We start from the raw sequence: 24539 nt of genomic DNA, 5'->3' as shown, positions 1-24539 counted from the left end.
TCAGCCTCCCAGCGTGCTGGGATTACAGACATGAGCCACTGCGCCTGGCCAGCATACATCTTTTTGTTTGTTTGTTTTTTCTCTCTATATCTTCATAGGTGTTTTAGTGAGAAGGTAGCTAAGTTTTCTTTCATTTTAACTGGAAACAACTTGAGTGTGTTTGACTTGTTCCTTCATTTCCTCCCTAGGCTAGAGAGGGATTATGGCTTCAGCACAGGGGTGTGGGTGTGGTGGGTACTTGTGGACCAATCAGTAAGGACTTGGAAGATACTGCGTATAGGAGGGAAGAGCACCATGTGAGGTTAGGTCAGGAGGCTCCAGAAAGAGGAGTTTTAAGCAGAGCTTTGAAGAGAGGATGGAGAAACATCTTTCAAAGAGGGGCACCAACCTATACAAAGATCCAAAGATGAATAAATCATGCGCTGTGGGAAAAGAGGTAAGGCGAGAGGCACATTTGCATATGGAATAGAGAACTGGGGGAGATCTTCTGAGAAATTATGCTGGTGAGACAGTCATTTCAGGGAAGGGATCTCAAAGCCCAAGCCAAAGAGTTTGGGGTTGACTAGAAGCCATAGATAATTCTGAGCAAGAGAAAAACAAGATTACAACAGTGGGGATGATTGTGTAGTCTGTGTGAGTGGATGGACAGACGGATGAATGGAGAAACTGATGGATGGAGGGATGTGGGGCCAGGAAATAGGGAGGCTGTGGAGGGGAGAGTTGAAACTACACAGGTATAACCTCTCCTGTTCTCATACTGGTCACACAGAGCCTGGGAGCTCTTGGGAATGAGGGAGAAAATAGATTGTGGGAAGGACTGGAACCCTGTGGGAAGCCAGAGTTGATATGGACTTTTCCCATTTCTTCTCTCCCTTCTCCTATGGTACTTTTAGAAGTGTTGATACGTGCCTTGGTTTTCCCTGGTGACTATTACTACAAAGTCTGCTAGGACAGCTTTTAAGTATCTTTAAAACTCTGGGATGTCACTTCTATTCCCTAAGCCTCTGACATCACTGCCCCCTTTCTGGAGAGGCAAGTCGGGAAGATCTCCATCAGCCTCTTCCTCCACCAACCACAGCCACCCTTTTGCCAGGGCAGGCAGCCAGGCCTCAAGCAACCACAGGACCCAGCTCCCAAGCACATATCAGACAGCCCACGAAGGTCCCCAGAAACCAGCCTGATGTCTGAAATTCAATGGCTGGAGGCTGGGGGATGGATGAGATGGCTTTTTGTAGTTCCCACCCCAGGATTCCGGGATTGTCACCCACAAAGCTGGCCTTCTGCCCAGATCTGTAGGTCTGTGTCTTTGGGGGAAGCTCATAAAGGCTACACACAGAGGCGCTTACTTCCCTGCCTGCCTCTTGGAGGGTGGGTAATTATTTTTATATATTGCTGCTGAATAAAATACAAGGAATAGCTTGGAGGAATGCTCAGGTATCATCCTTTGATGTATAGAAAGGAAGCACTTTCTCTGCCCCCCCGGGGTTCTTGCACACCCATCAATTCTCCTGACAGATGGAGGGAAAGGGGAGTTGAGGCATTAGCATAGCCTGGAGAACCAGTTGGAATTGCCTTCATTTTAATATCCCACCTTTGATCTATTGAGAGGCTGACAGTGAGGGGAAGGATCTTATTAGATGGCATAAATCAGAGCTGATGAAATCACTTTCCTCCAACAAACTTTTTCCCTGGGTGGGGAGAGGAAGAGAAAAGTGCTGCTCTAGCTCCCACTTGCCCTTCTCCCCTCAATTGTAAGTGGGCATGGAAAGGTTAATTCGAGGCTCCATCCACCATCACCCCCACCCCACCCCTGCAGGAAAGTGGAGTTCTCACTCCAGCTTCTGGTGGCTCAGTTGGCCTCCTCTGCTCCCTATGCTGTCTGTCATCATGGGACTATCCCACCAGAAGTGCCCAGGCTCCGACTCCCGAGAGTTGTCACTTTTGGACTCTTCATGGCTTGTGTGCTCTGTGAGGGCCTGGTGATGGGTTCCAGATGGGGAGAGGCACTGCTGGGATGCAAGGGATGAGCCCCAAGTGTTGGATGCTGCCAAGGAATGGTTCTCAGAGATGAGGGTCTTCAAAGTTCCTCAACCAGTGCCCCAGGAAGTGTCTCTGGGGGTCCCCCTTGGCACTGTGTGTGGGGGTGGGCAGGAATCGATGAACACCTTCTTCTCCCAAGAGGGCAAGGGTAGGAGAGAGGTGAACACTGAACTCGAAGAACACTGGACTCAAAACCAATGCCTTCTCTGGCTTTGCCATCTCTTTACTCTGTGACCTTGGACAAATCACTTGGTCCTTCAGAGTCCCCTTTCCTCCCTGGTTAAGTGGGGTCCCTGTCAGCTCTCACTTCCACTGCTGCGGTCTCCCCAGCAAGCAATCCTCTGAACAATGCTGAAAGTGCCCATAACTAGATCGATAAAAAACACGGACTGAATATCCATGGTGGGCAAGTTCCAGGGAAAGAGAGGACACAGCCCATGTCTTCAGGGGTCTTCCCATGTAATGGGGGAGAAAAGTGACCAAAGTGGGCACTTGGGTAAAGTTGTTCAAAGCTCCGAAGTTGGCCTTTTACTGTCTCCCACCTCTGTTGACCATCTTTCCCAGCTCCTCATCTCTCTGGCCCAAAGCTCCCTGTGTTCCAAGTCTGTGTCTCATCTCTAGAAGCTTCTCTCAAAAAGCTGTTATCCACTAAAAGTCTACCTAATAATACTTGCCAGATTAAAAAAAAAAAAATAACGGGCAGCTTCTACACTCTAAAAAAAGAATATTATCCAAATGGTAGAATTTGGTCATTTTGAGATGCCTGGGGAGTCGGGGAGTGGGGGTTAGCTGCTCTGTGCCTCTGCACAACACCACATGCTTGTAAGTTGGCCTGCTTGGGGACACGGGGACATAGCACAGAAGAATTTGTCCAAAGAAGGTACAGACTCTCAGAAGGACAGAGCCACAGGGACTCTTGAAGCGAACCCCCTCCTTAAGCAGGTGAAGACACTGATCCTGGAGAGAGGAAAGGGACTCGTCTGAAATCATAGCGCCCTCTGTATCAGCAGGAACAAGACCTTTGACAGCCTTCACACCCCCGTTCCCACCCCACCAGAGTGGTCTTTCTCAACCCAGACTTCCCAATGCCTACAATTTAAAGTTCAGATCCATAAAGCCCCCAAGGACCCACACGTTCTCTTCCCTTCTACCTTTCCCATCTGCCCTGAGCCCTCACTCCCTGCGTCAGCCAGGACCCTCTGCTCTCAGCACAGATGAGTTGTTCTCCTCTCCCATGTTGTTCTTTGGTCAGTACCTCTGCACACACCCTTCTTTGCCAGAAATGCTCATTACCCTCATCCACTTGGTGAAAATTCAGTTATTCCTCAAGACTCAACGCAAATGTCCCATCTTTACCCTTTCTAGGAAGTTTGTCCTTCCTCCCTGGCTGAAGGTTCCACACCCTTCAATTCGTTTCCTCAACTCTTGGTGTACACCATTTTCAGACACAGACTCTCTTTTCCTCTCTCTCTGTCTAACACACGCACGCGCGCGCGCGCACACACACACACACACAATCACAATTGGTTATTTGTTAATCTTCATTGCTAGACTATGAGTTCCTTGAGGGCAGGAACCAAATTCATTCATCTCTGTATCCTTCCTGTCTTGTGTGGAGCCTGGCTAATTTCTTAGAACTGTACCATCCAGTATGGTAGCCACTTGTGGCATGTGTCAATTAAAACAAAATAAGATTTAATATGTGGTTCCTCAGTCATGCTGGCCACACTTCAAGAGCTCAATAGCCACAGGGCGGATACTGAATATGTCTCTCACTGCAGAAAGCTCTATTGAACAGTGTTGTCTTAGAGAACAGCAGAGGCATACGACACCCAAGATGGAGGGATGATGGATCTGGGGAGTCCTTAGCTTCCCAGACTATATGTAGGTCAATCCCTGGCACCTGCTTGAAGGGGAGCTTCCTGTAACTGGCTCTGGAGTCCAGTCATATGGGTTCTGGGCTTGGTGACTACTTCTAGTGCAGACACACTGCTTAGTCCCTTTGGCTACAGCCCCAGTTTTCAGCCCCCTAAAGGCCTTGGCTAGGACTGAACTACTTAACGGAGAAGGCTTCTTTTCATTACATGGGACAGGCCTTTCAGGACAAGCTCTGATGTTCAAGTCTTGATAAGGAGAAGTCATATCAATAAGCCTGAATTGAGTGGTAGCTCTGGAGTCAGACCAATGGCTTCATTCCTCTGAGCCTCCTTTTCTGCATGCAAGATGGGAAGCATAAAGTTCCTACTCCACAGGGCTAGGGTGAAGATTAAATATGATAATATATGTAAATGCTGAGCACACCTGGCAATTAGCTCCTCAATATAAAAGTTAAGGTTTTTATATTGTTTTATCAAACAGCAAAGTAAATAGTGTAAGAGGTTCTCTGGAAAGGGACTATGTGTTATTCAAGTTTGAACACTAGAACTGAGCACAAGGCTGGCATAATAGTAGGCACTCAATGAATGTTTATTGGATTTAATCCAATCCTATTGAATTGAAGACAAAAGGAATGATACCATCTGTAATGAGAGGCGTTTCAGGCAGTCTGATGGGTAGTGAGGGAGGGATAGGGGGGCAGTAGAGCTTTATGGAAGCCCTCATGAGACCATAAAGGGACTTCACAGAACGCAGGCTGTGTTCTCCAGGAGAGGGACTGGGAGGGGTGTCAGTCCGCAGGAAGGCAGAGGCTCATGAGCACCCATGCCTGAGTTGGTGGAGTCTGTGGGTGCAGATTCTGCATGTTCCCCAGTTGAGCAAGGCTTCCTGCTAAGCAGGGCCAGGACATGCCATGGGCAGGGGGCCCCACCACCCCATCGGGGCCCTGTAGCCCTCCGTGCAGAGGCTGGCACCTGGCACTGCCGGCTGGTGATGGTGTGGGAGGCTGGGCCTTGCCGCCTATGGAAGGCCCGAGGGCATCTCCTCACTGCTCGGCAGGTGCCAGCCTGCTCCCTGCTGGAATCCTTGCCTTCCCTGGCAGGCTCTCGGTCAGGGCTGTTGGTCCCTCCAGGCAATCAACGGCTCCCACATGGAATATGTTCCCCACAGAATAACCATTTCCATAGTGGCTGCTTTTTTTTTTTTTTAAACTTTCAGTATCCTCCCCCTTCCAACCTCCATTCTCTACTCCAACCAGCGACTGAGATGTCCCCCTCCCCACCCACATCTTTTCTCTATTCTCTCCCTTCCCATGTTCAACTGAAAGTCAGCTATGTAGCCAAGTAGAGGTCAGGGGTTCAGAGATGAAAACCAGCCCTGGGGTTGGCCAGGGGCAAACAATCAGTAATCCTGTGTCAAATGAACTGTCTTTGCCCTCAAGGTATCTCACCTCCCAGCCTCTTTCTTCCTCTCACTGGCACGGTTAGGAAATGAGAACAGGAGAAGGCCTAGCCCACGCTTTTGAGGATTTTTTAGTTTGGGAGCAGAGCCGACCTCATGGGCCTGCGACCTGTGTGGTTGCCAGGGCCCTGACAGCAGAAGGGACCTGCAACTGGTTTAGTGCTCTATTGCCATCTTGAAGTTTTTTGTTTGTTTGTTTTGGAAATAGGGTCTCGCTTTGTTGTCCAGGCTGGGGTGAAGTGGTGTGAACACAGCTCACTGCAGCCTCGACTTCTGGGATCAAACGATCCTCCTGCCTCAGCCTCCTGAGTAGCTGGGACTACAGGAGCATGCCACCATGCCTGGCTAACTTTTAAATTTTTTCTAAAGAGGGTGTCTTGTTATTTTGTCCAGGCTGGTCTCAAACACCTGAGCTCAAGCAATCCTCCCGCCTGGGCCTCCCAAAGTGCTGGGATTACAGATGTGAGCCACTGTGCCCGGCTGAGATTTTTAGTAATTTTAGAACACAGGCTTTTCATTCTCATTATGTAGCCAGTCCTATTCAGGAGGGTCTTAGTGATGGGCAGCTTCAAGGAGAGAGGGAGGCAGCCAGGCTGGCTTGGGAGTTTGAGCAGAGAAGTCCACTAAATTCAGCAACCTGAGTTTGTAAGTCACTGTAAGAAAGCTGGCTAGAGGCTCCCCTTCTCTGAGTGTGCAGTATCTGAAACAGAACCTTGGCCCTCCTTTCCCACTCTGCAAAACCCTGATGGGCTGGCTGGTCCTAGGACTGGCTGGAGATACTTTCTTAGGATGAGACCATGTCATGGAAGAGACTCTGGAGGCACCATCTTCCTCTTCTTGAATGAGAAGTGGAATTCCTTCCTGGATGTGCCCCAGCCCTGTGGAGCCTACTTCATTCAGGCCCACCTTACCTCACGAATTCTGGGTTTCAGTCTCTCTCTGCTCCTAAAGCCCTCTGTCCTACGACTGCTGTGTCTTCTCATGTAATGTGTCTCAGAGCTAGGGAGGGGACCCAAGTCGTGGCTGACCTGAATGGAACAGAAGAGGAGGACACTTGCCGTCTTCCTCCTGCTTTCCTCTTCGTCTGCCTTAGGGCACACTGACCTTTGAATTTAAAGTCAGCCTGCGCTCGGGGAGCAGGTACTGTGGCAAGGCCCTGAGCGTGGAGCTTGACATGCGTGCTTGTTTTTAAATGAATACTTGATGACGTCCATGGCCCACTCAGACCCCTGAATCTGTCCCCTTTATCTTGTATTTGACTAAAATCTGGTAGGATATAAGATGGATTAGAGAAATAAATCCCAGAGAGGGTCCATTAGATTGATTTAGTCCTCTGTGGCCTGTAAGGGCCCCTGTTTTCCAAAGGAGATATGCTTCTTGCATATCCATATCTTGCACAGAGAGGTGTGAGTCTCTCTGTCATTCCTTCGCTTTGGGGGAACCAGACTGGTAGAGTGAAGCTCTGAGTTGTTTTTTTGTTTTGTTTTGTTTTTTGAGACAGAGTTTTGCTCTTGTTGCCCAGGCTGGAGTGCAATGGCACAATCTCAGCTCACCACAACCTCTGCCTCCAGGGTTCGAGTGATTCTCCTATCTCAGCCTTCCAGGTAGCTGGGATTATAGGCGTGCACCACCATGACCGTCTAATTTTGTTATTTTAGTAGAGATAGGGTTTCCCTAGGTTGGTCAGGATGGTCTCGAACTCCTAACCTCAGGTGATCCGCCCACCTCAGCCTCCCAAAGTGCTGGGATTACAGGCGTGAGCCACCGCACCCAGCAAAGCTCTGAGTTTGAGTCCCAGCCCTACCTCTGCCTTTGGGCATTTCTCTTTATCTCTCTGGACTTCAGGCTCCTCATATGAGACGAGTGAGGCGGGAAGGCTCCTTCAGGCTCTGATATAGTGTGATTCTTAGTGTACACTATTGTCCTGGGTCGCTGTCAGGGGGTCACTTCTTGCTGTCTAACCTAAAGCTCTTCTGCTACGCTTGCTCCCTGTTAGGTCCTCATCTCATTTCAGTCAATTCAGACCAGGACCCTATGTCCCCAGCGAAGGGTCCCCTTCCCTCCTTCCCTCCTTCCCTCCCTGCTTCAGCCTCAGCCTTTAGCTGGGGGAGTATGAGAAGCAGTTTGGCCCTTGACAGGTTAAGCTGTTTCCCCAGAGTCTAAGCAAGCCCAAACTGGCCTGTGAGGTCCCTGCTAATCTGCCCCATTACTGCAGGTAAGAATTATAATCAGAAATCACTTGAAGGGCCCAGTCCACGTGGGAGAACGAGAGGCGCTGTTGGGGGTTGTTGATTCTGTTCCAGAGCTTAATTGGTATAATTGCTCTCTTCTGTCTGCCAAGCCAGAGTCCATCAGGATTGGCTCTCCCACCTTCTACGGGGAGCTGCTTAAAAAGGTCTTTTAGTCTCAAGTGGAGGATTCTACTGGCCGCTCAGAGACTCCTTCAGCAATCCAATACCCCTCTCCGGGCTGCCAGATGGCAGGGGACCCTAGGACCCACCTACCCTAGCGGACTAGAGATCCCAGGGGAGCCTGAACCCTGACTCGAAAGGGTGGGGGATTTCTCAAGAGAGCACCTTATCCTACCAGGAGCTGGTTGGAGAGATAGTAGGAGGGATTGCTCTATAGCCAGGTGTCGACCCTTAGGTGTCCCAAGAGTCAAAGGTTGCTGGGGGCAGGGAGGGGGTGTCCAACAAGAAAAGAAAGGGGAGGCTGGGTGCGGTGGCTCACACCTGTAATCCCAGCACTTTGGGAGGCTGAGGCGGGTGGACAACCTGAGATCGGAGTTCAAGACCAGCCCGGCCAACATGGTGAAACCCTGTCTCTACAAAAATACAAAAAAGTAGCTGGGCATGGTGGCGTGCGCCTGCAATCCCAGCTACTCGAGAGGCTGAGGCAGGAGAATCGCTTGATCCTGGGAGGCAGAGGTTGCAGCGAGCTGAGATTGCACCATGGCGCTCCAGCCTGGGCAGTAAGAGTGAAACTCTGTCTCAAAAAAAAAAAAAAAAAAAAAAAAAGAGAGAGCGAGGGGGGGGAGAGAGGAGAAAGTTTAATAGAGGCCAATACTGCGCCTGTCTCCTGCTGCCTCCTCCACTCCCCTCTGTGCTTCGTGGAGTCTCCCTCTAAGAGGGTGTTTGTCCTCACAGTCTCTTGGGTGGGCAGGTCATCAAACAATACAGCTGAGGAAAGCAACACAAAAGGCTGAAGGAGGGGATTTGTGGCTACATCTGTGTGATGGCGAAGCCCACACCTTCCACCTCACAGGAGCCCCCTGGGTCAGAGCTGCCAGATAAAATACAAATGTTGCATGGGACTTACTCAAACTTATACTTGCTTATCTGAAATTCAGATTTAACTGGGCATTGTCCCAAATATTACACGGGACATATTTATGCTAAGAATTGTTATTTATCTGAAATTCAAATTTAAATGGGCAGCGTGTTATTTTATTTGCTATATCTGGCAGTGCTACCCTGGGTCCATGCCCCACCCCCAAGCCCACCTGGCCTGAGTGTAAATGCCCCGACTCTCTGCTCACCCCAAACACAAACATAGGCCTGGCCAATTTCTTCCATGTGCTCATTCCACCTTCTTCATTTGCCAGTTTGCTTCCCTTTCTCCTTTGGTGTGTCCCAGTTCCCAAGTACCAGGAGCAGGGCTGCAAACACCTCCCCTCTCCAGCCCTCGGCTACTCCACCGTGCCCCTTCAGGATACCATGAGCCAGGACAGAAGATGGATTCTCCCTGACAGAGCAGAAAGCGGCCTGAAGGCTCAGCCCACCCAGCCCTTCCCTAATAGACGGAGAAAGTGAGGCCCTGTTTTTTGGTTCTTTTTTTTTTTTTGAGACGGAGTCTCGCTCTGTCTCCTAGGCTGGAGTGCAGTGGTGAGGCCCTGTTTTAAGCCACTGCCATGCTTGGCCCAGCCTGGCAAAAGGGCCCTTCCCAAGCTCTCCTGCCTATGGGTTACACAAAATGCAGGAGATGGACTAACCAGGACTGTAGGTTACATGTATGAGTGTGCACATGCATGTGGCTGGCAAATGTGTGTACTCACACATAGGCACATGCATAGCAAAGGCCACTTCCAAGTGCCCCCTAAGATCACAGAAGAAGTTTTCCCCTTGCCCTGCCCTGACCCACTTCCTGCCTGCCTTCTAGCACCTCCTTACGGTACGTGGCCATCTTCTTGGCTCAGCCACAGTCTCTGCCCTGATATCCCAGCTGTCCTAGGTGAACAGGTTCTTACCTCCCGTCATGCACCTCAGTGCCAACACTACATAATGGTGAGGCACATGAATTTTGACGTTAGACAACTTGGGTTCAGATTTAAGCCCTGCAGCTTACTAGCTGTGGGGCCTTGGGGGGCTTAATCTCTCTGTAAAATGGGGCTAATCAGAGCTACCTCAATTTCATTTTTGAGAAGATATAGGACACAGTACCTGGTATTGTATACCTGGTATATGACAAGGACTCAATAAATGGAGACAGTGATTAATATTGGTGTCATGGTTGTCACTGTAGGGATGTTCTCTGCCCTGAGCTTCAGAGAAGGAGGCACTGCCCCCCTTAGGGAGTGAGGCTTCCTGGGTCTGTTAATTTACCCATTAGGGAGGCAGTAGCAGAGAGCAAGGCCCGGATCTGCGAGAAGTGTCAGGCCCTAGCCCCTCCCTGGCCCCACATCCAATGGGTTGCTGGGCCTTATCAATTTGACCTCTTTTTTATTTTTTTGAGATGGAGTTTTGCTCTTGTCACCCGGGCTGGAGTGCAATGGTGTGATCTCGGCTCACTGCAACCTCCGCCTCCCAGGTTCAAGCAATTCTCCTGCCTCAGCCTCTTGAGTAGCTGAGATTACAGGCATGTGCAACCATGCCCAGCTAATTTTGTATTTTTAGTAGAGACGGGGTTTCCCTACATTGGTCAGGCTGGTCTTGAACTCCCGACCTCAGGTGATCCGCTCACCTCAGCCTCCCAAAGTGCTGGGATTACAAGCGTGAGCCACCGAGCCCGGCCATCAGTTTGACCTCTTAAGGATATCCGAAATCTGTGTTCCCTTCCCTCATCCACACTGGACCTGCATTCTCTTCCCTTGAAGCCCTCATTCATGACACCCCTTTCCATCTCTCCTTGTTGAAATCCTATCCTCCCTTAAGAAGGCCATCTCAAATGTGGTCCTAAGCAGGACTCAAGGCTTAGGGATCTGTCTGTGGTCTCTGGAAAATCTGGGACTATGATGCTGCTCCCATGGAAAGGGCCATCCCAGGGTCAGGAGGAGAGTCTGAGCATCTGCTGGTTGGGCATCTGCAGATGAGAGCCCTCACCACAATGGAATGGGGTGTCAAAGCAGGACAACCTGGATCCCCGACCATCCCTGGTAAGGGGGGCTGTCCAGGTCTCCTCTAGCTTACTGGTGTGCTTGGTCAGGCCATCAGTTTGAGGCTTGGAAGCAGAGAATTTAGAGGGCATTTATTCACTCATTTATTTATTGCCCATTTATTTAAAAACATTGAGTGCCATCTGCAAACTAGGCATTGTGCTGGGTGCTGGGCGTTCACACCTGAACATAGTGCCTGCTATGGTCATTTATGCAGGAGGTTGAGGTACAGCCCTCATCTTCTGGAGTAATTGATGATCAAATCCAAGAACAAGGGCTCCCAGGACCAGCTGAGCACTAATCACAGCAGGAAATGGCTTTCTACATCCTCATTCAGTCTTCCTGTCTTCTCCAGCAATCCAAGGTCATTAGATGGGAGCATAAGATCTAGAAAACCTAGCTCAGTGCTTTAAAAACATTAATGTGCTGATGAATCAATGAATCACCTGGGAGTCAGGTTAAAATCCAGGTTCTGATTGAGTAAGTCTGGGGTGCGGCCTAAAATTCTGCATTTCTAACAAGCTTCCAGGTGATGCTGGGGCTGATGGTCCATGGGAGTCCACATTTGCACGAAGCTCCCCAAGGTGGTTCAGCCACAGACCATCAAGGCTGTGATGGCCACCACTGGAGAACCATGTCCAAGGTGACAGGCCTTGCCAGCAGAGGGCACTCACTGAAGGGCTTTTGGTCCCATCATGTCAGGTTTGATGTGGGTGGGAAGTCTTTCCTAACCACAGCTTTCGAAGAATGTCCTGGTGAATGCGCTTTCACACCCAAGACTGCAGTGTTGGCCCATCCACCCATGGTCCCCTTACTGGTGAGCTAGGGAGTATTTCCCAATGGTGCTTGAGGTCTTCACAGACAGAGCACTGGTGAGATGCTTAGGGAAAAGACAGAATCACTACTGGATCTTCTACAAGGGGGCTTGTGCTGTTGGGATGAAAGATCACCCCATCCCACCCTACTGATCACATCACTTCTCCTTTGGGTTCAGGATTATGGGGCTATAGGGCCTTTGTGGATAAGGCTGGGTTTCCATGGCTTCAATTCCATATGGCTATGTGGGAGGACCATGGCTCAGGGCCAAGCCTCGCTTCAACATAGGAAAGTCCAGCAATAGATCCATGGTACAGGTCAGTTTGTCCAGTCCCTGTGAGACCATCAGCTTAGGGCAGTAGGGGTTCAGCCCAAGTCCCAACCTGGGGCTCAGAGACAGTAGCATATTGATAAAGGCTATCATGGCCTGGGCACATCTGTAAAAAGCTAAGGTTGAAAATCTCTTTGTTTTGCTGGGCTGCTAAGATCTTCTAGGGCTCCCATCAGTAATCCTCGTATCACCCTAGAATCTCTGGTTATGCAAAAACAGGATCGCCCACCATCTGTTCACCTGTTCTGAGAGGCAGCTAATCAAGAACTTCAACTGTGGCATGCAGGACACTCCCAGAGGTCATCAACTGAGCAAGAAGCCCCAGGACTTTAGCAGGAGCTCCTTGCCCCTGGGCCCTTGAAGGGACAAGGAACAGGTGGTGCTAGGGATGGGTGACAGGGAAGGGCTTTCACTTTTGGGGAGGCATTTTTCTTTGGGTTGGTTCAGAGGGAGGATATTTCCCTCTGCCAATGCTGAGAACATCTCCATTATATGATCTTGGACTATCACAGAAGAGTTAGGAAGGTCGAGGTCACACTCAGAGAGCTAGGGTACTATGGCATAGGTTTGGAAACCCGGGAGTATGGATGTGAAGGAAAATACTGGCTATTCACAAACAGGCTATGGGTTCAGCCTTGGGTCTGAGAGGAAGAAGGAGGATCATTCGTGGAAACATATGGCATAGAGGATCAAGAACTATTGGCCAGTGGGAGGTGGAGGTTGCAGTGAGCCAAGATCCTGCCACTGCACTCCAACCTGGGCAACAGAGTGAGACTCTATCTCCTCCCCCACAAAAAAAAAACAAAAACTATGGGTTGGAATGGAGCCAAATATGGGAACTCGAAGAGGTGGGATACAGGATACATGTCACAACTTTAGTCCCAGGGAACCTCAAAGGCCGTTTTGAGGGCCTGGCTGGCCCAGTCTAGCCCCAAAGCTTGGTCTGCATCTTGCCCTGGATTGACCCCTCTCCATCCTCTCTTCCACCAGGCGCCTAGATGCCAACCTCATCTCCCTGGTCCCGGAGAGGAGCTTTGAGGGGCTGTCCTCCCTCCGCCACCTCTGGCTGGACGACAATGCACTCACGGAGATCCCTGTCAGGGCCCTCAACAACCTCCCTGCCCTGCAGGCCATGACCCTGGCCCTCAACCGCATCAGCCACATCCCCGACTACGCCTTCCAGAATCTCACCAGCCTTGTGGTGCTGTGAGTGCTGCTCTGTTCCCCATCCCCAGTGGGGTTCTGCTGGGGGCTGGGGGCTGCATGTTTACCTGAGTTGGATTGGAGTCTGGCTAGCTTTGCTCTTCTTTGCATGTTGCTAAACCTTCTAGTCTCCCTTTGGAAAAGCATGAGGATGACCATTCCCTGTTGATCCCATAGGGTTATCATGAGGTCGAATGACATGAGAGCTTGAAAAGTGCTCTGAGAGTCACTAAAGGGCCAGGGTACTATAAACAGAAAATAGGAATTAAGCTATTATTTTCTTGCCATGCACCTATAATAACTATACCATGATAACTGAAATATAAGTCAAGAATTTCTTAAGTAATTTCTACTACATTTGACAATTAGATGATGCAGTCATATGCTTTGGCACAGGGATGGGATAAATTCATCTCATTTCCCAGGCCTTAAGAAGCAGAGAAAAGCCATCACTTATAATTAGACAGCAAAACCCCATCACCGTAATTACCTGGGAGATATCATCCCTGGCAGGAACTGGGGACTGGGGTTAACTCTGCCTTCCCAGTGGGAACTTTAGAGGGCAAATTAGCTCCCAGCTAATTGCTATGAATGATTGGTAAGTTCATAGGGTAATTACTAAAAGGGCTTGGAGGTCATGTATAATTGCTTTGGGTTACACACTAATTGCTGCAGGAACATGGCTTAGGAACATGCGTGTTAGTGACTCTACTGAATGGTAACATTCCTCCCGCCCCCCACTTTTGAAGATCTGGCGTGATTTTCTAAGCGAGGGAATGGATGATACCTAGTTCCATTTGAGAGATGAAAGGCAGGCACCAATTTGTTTGTCTGATTCTCTGTCCTGGGAAGCTGGAGAACCAAGATGAATATCCTTGTGGACTATATTCTTCTGTCAGGATGCCACACCCTCCCTTCTTCTGGGAGTCACGGAGTAGGGGTATTTATAGAGGGTAAACAGAACAAGGTGATTGGTTCTAACTTTGGTGATATCCCCGTGACATTGTGAGGGGGTGGGGTCAGGCCTCTGTGAGTGGTAAGATTACTAGAGAAATAAGAACTTCATGGTTGGCCGCAGATGGATGAGCAGGAGCAGGCATTTATTGAGCGCCCATGTGGTATACTGAAAACTCAAAAAACTATGAGATATAGACACTGCCCTTGAGGGGCTTTCGGTCCAGTTGAAAGAGCAGAATAAATACGGGGAAAAAATAATGAATGATGTAGTGTCACTTATGCTAACACAGTCAGATGATAAATTCAGACTCATAGCAGCATAGGTATGGTGGGAAGGCTGAGGTGGAGGGGAGGGAGGCTTCCTGAAGGAGGTGGGGTGGGACCTGGGCCTGGAAAGATGGTGAAATGAAGAGAATGAGGACATTCCAACTAGATAGCAATAAAGACACGGAGGGGAGAGTAAGTGTGTTTGACTGCCAGTAACCACGCCAGTCTGGCTGGAGCAGAGGGTCCCCATGCAGAGCTCAGGAGAAGAAGCTGGAAAGGTGCATGTTGGGACTTGCAATGTCAGAACAGAGAGTTTGGCTTCTAGCTGCCCGTGTGGGTGGGGGAAGCTTGAAGGTTTTCAGGCAAGGGTTAAAATGGAGTATTTTAGGAGGATTAATTTGAAGGCTGGATTGGAACTGAGGCAGACTGGAGACAGGAAGGTCAGTTCAGAGGTTCTTGGTATCAGTCAAAGTCCAGTTAGTTTAAGGAGGTGGTAGAAGGGATGGAAGGGACGGCATGACTGTGAGGGCTGTTTTGAAGGAAGAATTGACCTGATTGAGAGATTTTCAGAGGGTAGAAGACCAAGAAGAAGGTGGGTCATGGGTGACTCCAAGGTTTAGGTGGGAGCCAAGGAATTGTCCTGTAAGTCAGGCCTGTTATAGATCTAGGAGGTATTGAGGGGGAGGCCCACTGAGGACAAAGAGGGACAAGGGACTAAGGAAAGAAAACCTACTGGTGTGGGAGCAAAGCTGATAGAGAAAAACTGGTACCTTTGCATGGGGAGAGGCTAGAAACATTACCCCTTTGTCCTTCACCTGCCTCCAACTCATGGGATGGAGGAGAGAGGCTTTTAGCAGAGGGTGACTTGTGAAGTGGACAGGAAGCTGGGGAATGCTGTCCAGGGACTACAGGATGAGCTGTAGGAAGGCTCAGGAGGAAGAAAAGGAAGACTGGATATGATGGGAAGCAACAAAGGTATTTGGTTAAAATCAAGGATTGTATAGGGGCCTGGCTGGAGGTGTGAGCAGGCAAGCAGGGTAGAAGAGAAGGGGCTTCTTTTCAACCCAACCCTGAACTTTCATCATCCGGGTTGCTCTGCCACATGTGGAACCCCCCTCACCACTGCTCTGGCACCAACAGGACCCCTAGGTAGCACTTAGTTGGACAGCAGTGGTATCATGTGTGTAATCTTGTCTCTTTATCTGGGCTATAAGCCTCAACACTTCCCCCAGACTGGGCCATTTGGGGTGCCCAAGACACCAGGGTTGAATGAATGGTTTAGGGGAGGAAGTTGGAGGGAGGAGCTGGATGTTTAGCTGAGATGGTTTGGACCTGAGATACTGGGGGAGGCAGAAGAGGGTGGAAAATGGAGATGGAAGTTCAACAGGAGGCAAGAAGAATGATAGAGTTTGATGACAATTGGTTTATAGGTGTGAAAGAAATGGGAAAAATTAAGGGGAGATCACTCCCAGAAGGCGGTGTTTTCCCTTTTGGATGAGAAGCTCCCTGGGGACAGGAGTCTGTCTCCTGAAACGGATCCTCATGGAGCAGGTGGGTAAGGATAGGGAAGACAGACAGAAGCTTTAAATCCCCAGGCTCGCAGGAGTCTGGTCCTTACCCATCTATGCTGGATGAGGCCTGCCCATTGCCTTTATATTTAAACAACATCTTGGAGGCCAGCCTGATTTTCTTCCCCTTGTCAGTGATTTCCTTCTTCTGCCTGAAGATGTTTTTAAATTCTTGAATTTAATAGTTTAACTAGGACATGTTACAGTATAGAATAGTCAGTATTTAATTATCCTGTAACAATATATGCTTTTGAGCTGCAGATTCCATTCTTTCGTCATCTTAGAGATTTTTTGGTACTATGTCTTTGAATACATCTTCAGTCTCATTTTTGGATTCTTTGCTCCAGAAACATCAGTTATGCTTGTGTTAAATCACCTTTATGTCTTCAGCATTTAGTTTTTGTTTTAACATTTTTGTCTCATTCAACCATAGTCATCATGATTATCTCAAGTTTTCTCTCTGACACCAATTCAATTTTTAGCAGTGTCTGAACTGTCCCTTGCTTTACATTTATTGACTAGTTTTTTTTTAGTGATGTAGTTTGGTCCTCAATTTATTTCCTTAATCTACTGTGTCATTTTTCCTTTCACTTAAGAACATTTGTCTTTGAAATAATGTTTTATTGGATTGTTTTGTAGCAGAAGGCTACTGTGATAAATTTCTTTGTGTTCCTGGTCCATTAGTTATCTTTTCTTCTAGGCTTGAAACTTTGCTTGCCTTTTGCATCCTCTTTCTTCTTGCTCACAGTTTCCCTGTTGTATGTTTTCATAATTTCCATGCAATGTTATTTTTTTCCGGCTTATGCTTGGATAGCTCTGTCCAGTTGTTCAAGCTGCATCACCTTTGGTCCCCCTTTGCCTGGAATGCCCTTCCCTCTGCTTGTTCAGTTCACCTGTCCTTCAAGGCCCTGCTCTGGATCACCACCTCTATAAAGCCTGCCTTCATTCCTCTGGCCTCACCAATCTGCCTGTTCTCTGAGTGTATCTGTAGCTCTCTCCAATTGTAACAGAAAGCTTCGCCTTTAATTATATGTTGTCTGCAGTGGTTTGCTGTTGGCTCCCGTAAGTACGTCTGGCCACTGAGTCAGGCAGACTGGGTCCTGGGGAGCCCGGCCATAGAAGAAGCCTCAGACTTGAGCCCCTCTGACATCAGAACTGTCTCCTAGAGCTTAGGGGAAACTTGCTTTAGCCTTGGCCTAAGGCTTTCCTCTCCCTTTTTCCTTTAATAGGAAATCAAAATGGGGTAGCCTATGGTCAATCTAGCCGTGGAGATTGTGGCTTCAGAAGTCAGTCTTGGCCAGTCAGTTTGTTCCTAGAAACAAAGGGATGGATCATTAGGGTCATTCTGTCCATGCTTCTGCCTCCACTTTCCCACTCATGCCACTGTGTGCTCTTCCATTCCCTGGCCCCAGTGCTGTCAGCACCCATTCTGATGCGTCTTTCCTTCCCGTGCAGGCATTTGCATAACAACCGCATCCAGCATCTGGGGACCCACAGCTTCGAGGGGCTGCACAATCTGGAGACACTGTGAGTTTTGAGGTCTTGGTCAAACTCTGTCCTGCCTGGTGATGAAAGCCTGGAGTCCTGGAGTGGAGGGAGCACACAGAGGGAAGAGCCAGCAGGCCTAGGTGCTGGGGTCTGGCCCCGGGCTTATTCACCTACATGCCCCTCCCTGGCACTTTCTCTGGAATATCACTGAGAATGAATTTCTTCCTCCTTCAGGTGGTCAGAATGTGCCCTCTGGGAGTTCAGAACGGCCCAGGGAGTAGGAACCTGGGATCTCCCTGTGGGCAGAGACCACCAAAATAATGAAAATTCTGGACAGAAATGGGAATTGTAAGAAGCTCGAGGAATTAGAATATGAAGCCTGGGGAATAGAAGGCATGGGGGTAGGGCTGGGGCTAACTTGATGGCAGTTTTGACATCTGTGTAAGGGTGGCTGCTGACGGAAGGGAGAGTAATACCACAGAGTAATGCTGGGATTGTTTGCCAATTGATCTAACTAGCTAAATGATTAACGGGGAGATGGCCCATTCAGCGCTCCAGCCTGACTATAAAAAGCACCCAAGCTGTTGACTTTCAAAAAGCCATATTATTCACACATCATCATCCTGGAATTCAGTTAAGGTCAGAATGCACCCAAACCCTCCCATCATTTCCTCTGGAGTCCTGCCAGCCCCCGCACAGTGGGCTGAGTGGGCCCCACTTGAGCAAACAACTGGCTGGGCTCTCTAAGTGTGGCCGTCTCTGCCAGCTGGGGTCCCTCAGCTCCCATGAGGGAGCTGGCTACCACAGCCACCTGGTACAGGCCTGGGAGAGGGGCGATGGGGAAAGAAGGACCCCCAGGTCACCAAGTGCGAGCCACTAAGGTTGGGGTAGAGCTCATGGTGTCGGGGGGATGGCCACAGTTTCTCTTGCCCCCGACTTGCTCCACTTCGCTCTCCATAACCAATCCCCCTTATTCTCCACCCCACTGACATACCCCAGGACATCACTCCTGAGGTGAGGGGTTTTCAAATCCAAAGCAGCAGAGGAGAAAATGCTGAGAGTCAGGCTGTGACCTGGGAAGCAATATATTGGGGAAAACCATTTAGCAAAACCTATCCCAGGAGGCCTGGGCTGACGGCATTTGTGGTGGTGCAGGGAAAAGTAATAGGGATGCTGAGACCCAAGCTCCACTCTTTTTTCCTGTGGGCACAAGACCCAGGTGTGTGGCTGCTTTCTTGGGCTCAGCCTGAAGCAGGAGAAACAGCAGAGCCAGCCCAGCTTTGCCGGCATGCTCACCCTCCTGAAGACTGAGGACTGAGGTGTGGGGGACATGCCCCAGCCTGGAGGCAGGATGATCGGAACCTCTCCCTGCCACTGTGCATGACTTGGGCTACATGTTCCTCCCTCTCTAGCTGTCATAGACAGCTGGGCAGTTAACTCTGGACAGTCTAGCCCACTCAATCAACATCTGAGAAAATTGATGTCCAGGGAGGTGTCATGGCCTGCCCAGAGTTACTCCCTCAGTTAGAGACAGAGCAGATCTAGGGTGTGTTAATGAGAAAACATACATGAAAGTCCCTAGGGTAGAGCCTGCTGTCCTATTTTGTCTGGGTCAAATGTGAGCTGTGTGAGCCTGCTGTGTGCCAGCTGTTTGGGGGAATCCTGGATGTAAGAGATGGTCATTAGCCTCCTAAAGCCTGTGCCCCCACACCACCCTCCCTCAGGAGATATAAGAGCTTTTAGGGCAGTGTTTGGAGTTGCCATGGATGAGCAGGGCAGGAGGGAGTCCAATGCCATGGGCCCTGGAGTGTGGGCGCTGTTAGCTCTGCTGGGAAATCAGTTGGGGAGGGGATACATATACTGGCTGTGTGTTGGCACCTCTAAAAAGCCAACTAGCAGCTGTTTCTTCACTTTTGGGGCACACTGCCTAATTCTTTCTCAATTAGCCACTGGATTGCTGCGCAGGGCATTTGGCTCAGCTGCTGCTGGCTGAATTACAGAGCAATCCTGCCGCTAAGCGCCCACTGTACCTTTCATCTACGGGAGCACTTGATTCCATCACACAAAGCCCAGGGCCTGCACCCACTTTACCAATGGGAAAGCTAAGGCTAGGAACCTGGTGGCAAAGCCCTTGGCATCAGACAGCCTGGGGTACAATGCCAGTTCTACCAGCTGTGTGACCTTGGTCAAATCATTTGCCTCTGTGGGTCTCCGTTTTCTAATCTGAAACATAATGCCAGTAATATACTAATCTTACAGGGTTGGCCTGTGGATTAAGTGAGATGATGTGTGTAAAATTCTTACAGACCCTGACAAGCTGTATAGGAACCTGCCCTACACTCCTTTCTCCTTTCCCATCCCCTCCTCTGAGGGCCTCTATCTCAACAATACCCCTTTCTTCCTGCCCTTGAGGGGGTGAGTTCTTCTTCCAACTTTTGATCTCCAATTAAAAAGGGGAAAAGTGTGTTCTTTATCCTCTGTTCCCCAGAGCTTTTGCTGGGGAGCCTGCAGGGGCAGCCAGATGTGGCAGGGGGAGGAGTAGATGGGAGAATAAAAGGAGAAAGAAATGATAGTCAAACCTTTTAATTGTTGCATAATTGGCATGCTTTGCAGCCTCAGTTATTACTCTGGAGCTTTTCATGTGAGCTTCTCACTGGAAGGGTATTTCTCCCTCAGGCCCCGTAAATCTCTGCCACTTAGACTTCTCTCATCTCCGGCAGCAGAGGGAAGATCAAACCCCTGCGGCCCAAGCTGCGGTTTGGCTGGAGCTGTGGTTTGGCTCCTCTGCAGACTCCTCTAAGTGGGGAAAGCAGCCCCCAGTCATACCACCTGGGGAGGAGGGGCCAGGAGCGGGCATGCACACGCGTGGCCACACAGGCATCTGGAACTGCACAGCCAATCATGTGCACATGCAACACACGTGCCACAGGTTGCAAGCCCTACATGATTCTCACTCCACATAGGCAGCCCCACCCCACAACCCAGGACAGCACAGAAATGCCCATCACAAATGCACCTGCAGCAACACGGCCTCTGTTATGGCCTCAGCTCTGGAGACCAGGCTGTTTGGCTTCCAACCCTGGCTTTGCCTCTGCAAGCTGGGTCAGCCAGAGGAAGTAACTCCACCTCCGTGAGCCTCACTTCCTTCATCTACACATGGGCTGCCTCAGAGATGGGGGAAAGTGGGAGAGACATACACCATGCTCTCTTTTACTCAAAAAGGGCCAGCAAATTCAAGTGATTTGGGCAGGGTTCAGGGGATGGGCACTGTTAAGACCTGTCTCTTGCTTAGCAGAACAAATCAGGCCGACTTCACCCGCCCCACCCCCTTCCTGCAGAAACCTTGCTGTCCTCTGCAGAAGTCTGACCTCGTAGGAAGGAAGCTCCTAGGACATTTCTCCTGATGTAGTCATCATCATTCCAGACTTTGCCAAGAAACCTCAGCCAGAAGCAGACAGGTCATGCTCCATCCTGCATCCACAACTCCTTTCTACTTCCACAATGAGGATGACGCCAACTTGCTGGGAAATTGAGAATCACAGGTGGTCTAGCCCCCAGACTGTGAAGTAGTATTTCCACTTACCAGATCAGACCAAATGTAGGTATTTGGGGGTGAGTTGCCCATGTCTCTATAGTTTGTAAGTGATAGTAAACCACTAGAAACCATACCTCTTGCTTCGTAACACGTTGCTTCATTTAGCACGAGTTTCCGCCAAGGTCAGCTCAATCGTAGGGCTTCCCAGGTATCTAGACTGAGAGATAAGAGAGCATGCTGAAGAACATTTTTAGGAAGGTTTACCCGGGAGGTCTCAGGACCTGAAACCCTAGGTCAGTGTTTGGAAATGTGTGCCTGGAGGCCATGAGGAGCTAGTCTAGCCTGACAGCTAATCTTTAAAAATCTTTGCAAGAAAAGAAAAGGTCTAGCAAACCCAATTGCATCCTAAAGGGCCCACCCTCATGCTCTAGATCTGGGAACTTGATGGCTGAATCTCAGCTAGAACCCAGGAGGGGACAGGGTCCAGGATGGACCCGGGGACAACAATGTCTCACCTCTCTTGGGCCTGGATGATGCTCCCTGGGCCTTGTTATAACCTCATTGAACAAATCAGGCCCAACTGGAGCCCTGTGCTGGCTGGACACTTCCCTTTGGAGGAGAGCCTGGGGCCATAGTGAGAACAGAAATCTGGCCCCAGCTGTCTCTCTAAATCAGGACCGGCATTCAACAGGCGCCTGGGATGGGAAGAGAGCAAAGAAGAAATGTATTGAATTCTGCCTTATAATACAAAATTGTACCTTCCACATCAAATCTCCTCTGGTGACGGATGCTCTGGTGATCTGTTTCCACAGAACATTTTTACTTCAACAGTGACTGTAGCTAGAAAATGTTCCTCTCTCTGTGTGTCTTTGAAACTGCTAATGCCAACAGGAAACTGGCTCTGACTTGGTTCTGAGAGTATCTGGCCTACGCCTCACTCCTGGCCCTGATGTCAGCCTTTGGCCAGGGACAGGAAACCAGGTGGACTCCCACCGAGTTCCTCCTAGGGCTCGGGGATCTTCCCGGGGTAGTATGAGGATTCATCTTGACTCAGCAGACCTAGATTCAAATCCTGGCTCTGCCACCAGCATGTGATAAGTGTAAGTCACCTGACTTCTCAAGAGCCTCGGTTTCCACAAATAGAAAATGGGGATAATAGTTTTCAGTTGAGAATATTGTTGGCAAGGATCGCATTAAATGAAATGACTTCACATGGTGCCTGGAACATTATAGGTGCTTGATTTATGTTGGCTTCCTTTCCTGTCTTCCCATTTAATGTTGGACAGAATGTGTCCTAAGGTGGCTGGGAGGATGTTACCTAGAAGTGTCATTTCACAGTGGTCCATGCTGTGTCTCATCTCCTCTGTAGGATGGATGGGAATTTCCAGGCAGTCAAGGCATAGCTACTGTGTTAATTTCCTGTGGCTGCCATAACAAATTACCACAAATTTTGTGGCTTAAAAAAACAGCAACGGCCAGGCGTGGTGGCTCATGCCTGTAATCCCAGCACTTTGGGAGGCCAAGGCGGGCAGATCACGAGGTCAGGAGATCGAGACCATCCTGGCTAACAGGGTGAAACCCCGTCTCTACTAAAAATACAAAAAAGCTGGGCATGGTGGTGGGCGCCTGTGGTCTCAGCTACTTGGGAGGCTGAGGCAGGAGAATGGCGTGAACCCGGAAGGCGGAGCTTGCAGTGAGCCGAGATTGCGCCACTGCACTCCAGCCTGGGTGACACAGTGAGACTTTGTCTCCAAAAAAAAAAAAAAAAAAAAAAAAAGCAACTTATTCTCCCACAGTTCTAGAGGTCAGAAGTCCAAAATCAAGGTGTTATCAGGGATGGTGCCTTCTGGAGGGTTTGAGGCAAAATCCATGCCATGCTTCTCACCTCACTTCTGGTGTCTGGTGGCAATCCTTGACTTATAGACCCATCACTCCAATATCTTACTCTATCTTCAGGTTGCCTTTTTTGTTTTCTTCTGTGTCTCTCCTCTGCGTGTCTCATCTTCTTGTAAGAACATTTGCCATTGGATTTGGGGCCCACCATGTTAACCAAGGATGATCTCATCTTGAGATCTTTAATTCCTACTGCAGAGGCCCTTTTTCCAAATAAGCTCACATTCACAGGTACCAGGCTTAGCTTACATTCACAGGTGCCAGGTTTGAACATATCTTCTGGGGGCTACATATATTTCAACCCACTATACAGCTATCCTGGTGGGCTCTATGACAGAGCCCTCTGGGGACAGGCTAATGGGTTGGGGCAGAGGTCCAGATGAATCTTGCAAATTTGCCTTCATATCTCAAGGTAAGTGCTGATAGTCCCACTAGTCACTGGGCGAATAATAATTACCTGCAGTTAAGAGAATTAGAAATATTTTTTTCTGAAAGGCTGTCTTGTCTCATAACTTATTTATCCCCCCAATCACTTGTTGAGAAAGACAAGGCAGGAACTGTGTATCCTCATGTTACAGATGGGAAACTGAGACAGAGGGTGGATGACTTGCCCAAGGACACCCAGCTAATTAAGAGCCAGGATTAGAACTTGCATTTCTCTGCCTTTGGCCCAGTGTCAGCCCATCAGACCACACTGCCTCTTGAGGCTAAGAATCAAGGAACTCTCTTTCCTTGCCAGTTCTTAATCATCTTACATTTGTGGGTTTATTAGCTGCAAATTTGTAGGGTTTTGTGGCTTATAGAGGAATTTATTGTTCCATATAAATTTTTTCTGGCTTCCCACACAGAACCACTAATAACTTTTAACAGGCAGAAAATTGAGCTGCCCCATGAGTTTGTGTTGCGTTCTGTGACCGTGACGAGTTATTAATAGTTCTTCCCAGCACAACGTTCCCTTTCCCATTGCCCTGGTGTGGGGGGTAGCCAAGGTCACTGCTCCTGTCATTGCTGCCTCTCCCTCCCCTGCTGGCAATGGGGACAAAACTTCCGCCTTGAACTCTACCCCCTCCGCTGACTGCTCCCACAGGCACCCCAGCCAGCTGGTCTGGAATGGAGAGGAAGGGAGGTTAAGGGGGGTGGGGAGGATTGGCCCACAGGTTCCTTAGTAGATGTCACGGAGAGGAAACGAAGTTCAGGTCTGGCCCTCCCATATCTGTAGGAAGGAGGAGCTGGTAAGAATTAAAGACTACCACTCTCTTTACTTCTGTTTCTTTAGATTTACTCATTCCATACCTATTTATTAAGTTTTTAGTATGTGCCAGGCCACCATTATAGGCACTGGGAAAATATTTATGAACAACAAAGTATAGCCCCTGCTGTCACAGAGACGAAAGGGTTCTAGATTAGAAGTCCTGAGTTCTTTTCAACTTATCATGAATTCACTGTTTCCAGCATTTCTGACCTCATCACCCTAACCCCTTAACCTTGGCATGTCCCAAGGCTCAAGTTCTCTCCCAAGACTCAAGTTCTGTTTACGCTGTCTCCCTCTGTGTTCTCATCTGGTCTTGTATGTTTGCTGATGGCTCCAGCCCAGACCTATCTCCTGAACTCCAGACTTAAATATTCAAAGGCCCTCTTAATGTGCTCACTGGATGTCTAACAAATATCCAGACTTCCAGACTGAACCCCGGAGTCTTTCTCTGAACCCATCCCACCAGAAGTCTTCCCAGCTCA

General features: G+C 49.3%; 1 protein-coding gene across 1 annotated transcript in view; it reads left to right on the top strand.

Annotated features, from left to right (window-relative positions):
• The window catches only part of LGR6 (leucine rich repeat containing G protein-coupled receptor 6), a 126207-nt gene that overhangs the window by 66779 nt on the left and 34889 nt on the right, over nucleotides 1-24539 (top strand). Inside the window, exons 5-6 of the mRNA XM_031657052.1 lie at nucleotides 12885-13100; nucleotides 17345-17416. Of these exons, the coding sequence (XP_031512912.1) occupies nucleotides 12885-13100; nucleotides 17345-17416 (288 nt within the window). The remainder of the gene's footprint in view (nucleotides 1-12884; nucleotides 13101-17344; nucleotides 17417-24539) is intronic.

The sequence above is a fragment of the Papio anubis genome, chromosome 1 (genome assembly GCF_008728515.1).
Source record: "Papio anubis isolate 15944 chromosome 1, Panubis1.0, whole genome shotgun sequence".
Taxonomy (NCBI): Eukaryota; Metazoa; Chordata; class Mammalia; order Primates; family Cercopithecidae; genus Papio; species Papio anubis.
The sequence above is the reverse complement of the archived record's forward strand: the minus strand, read 5'-3'. Positions and strand labels throughout refer to the sequence as shown.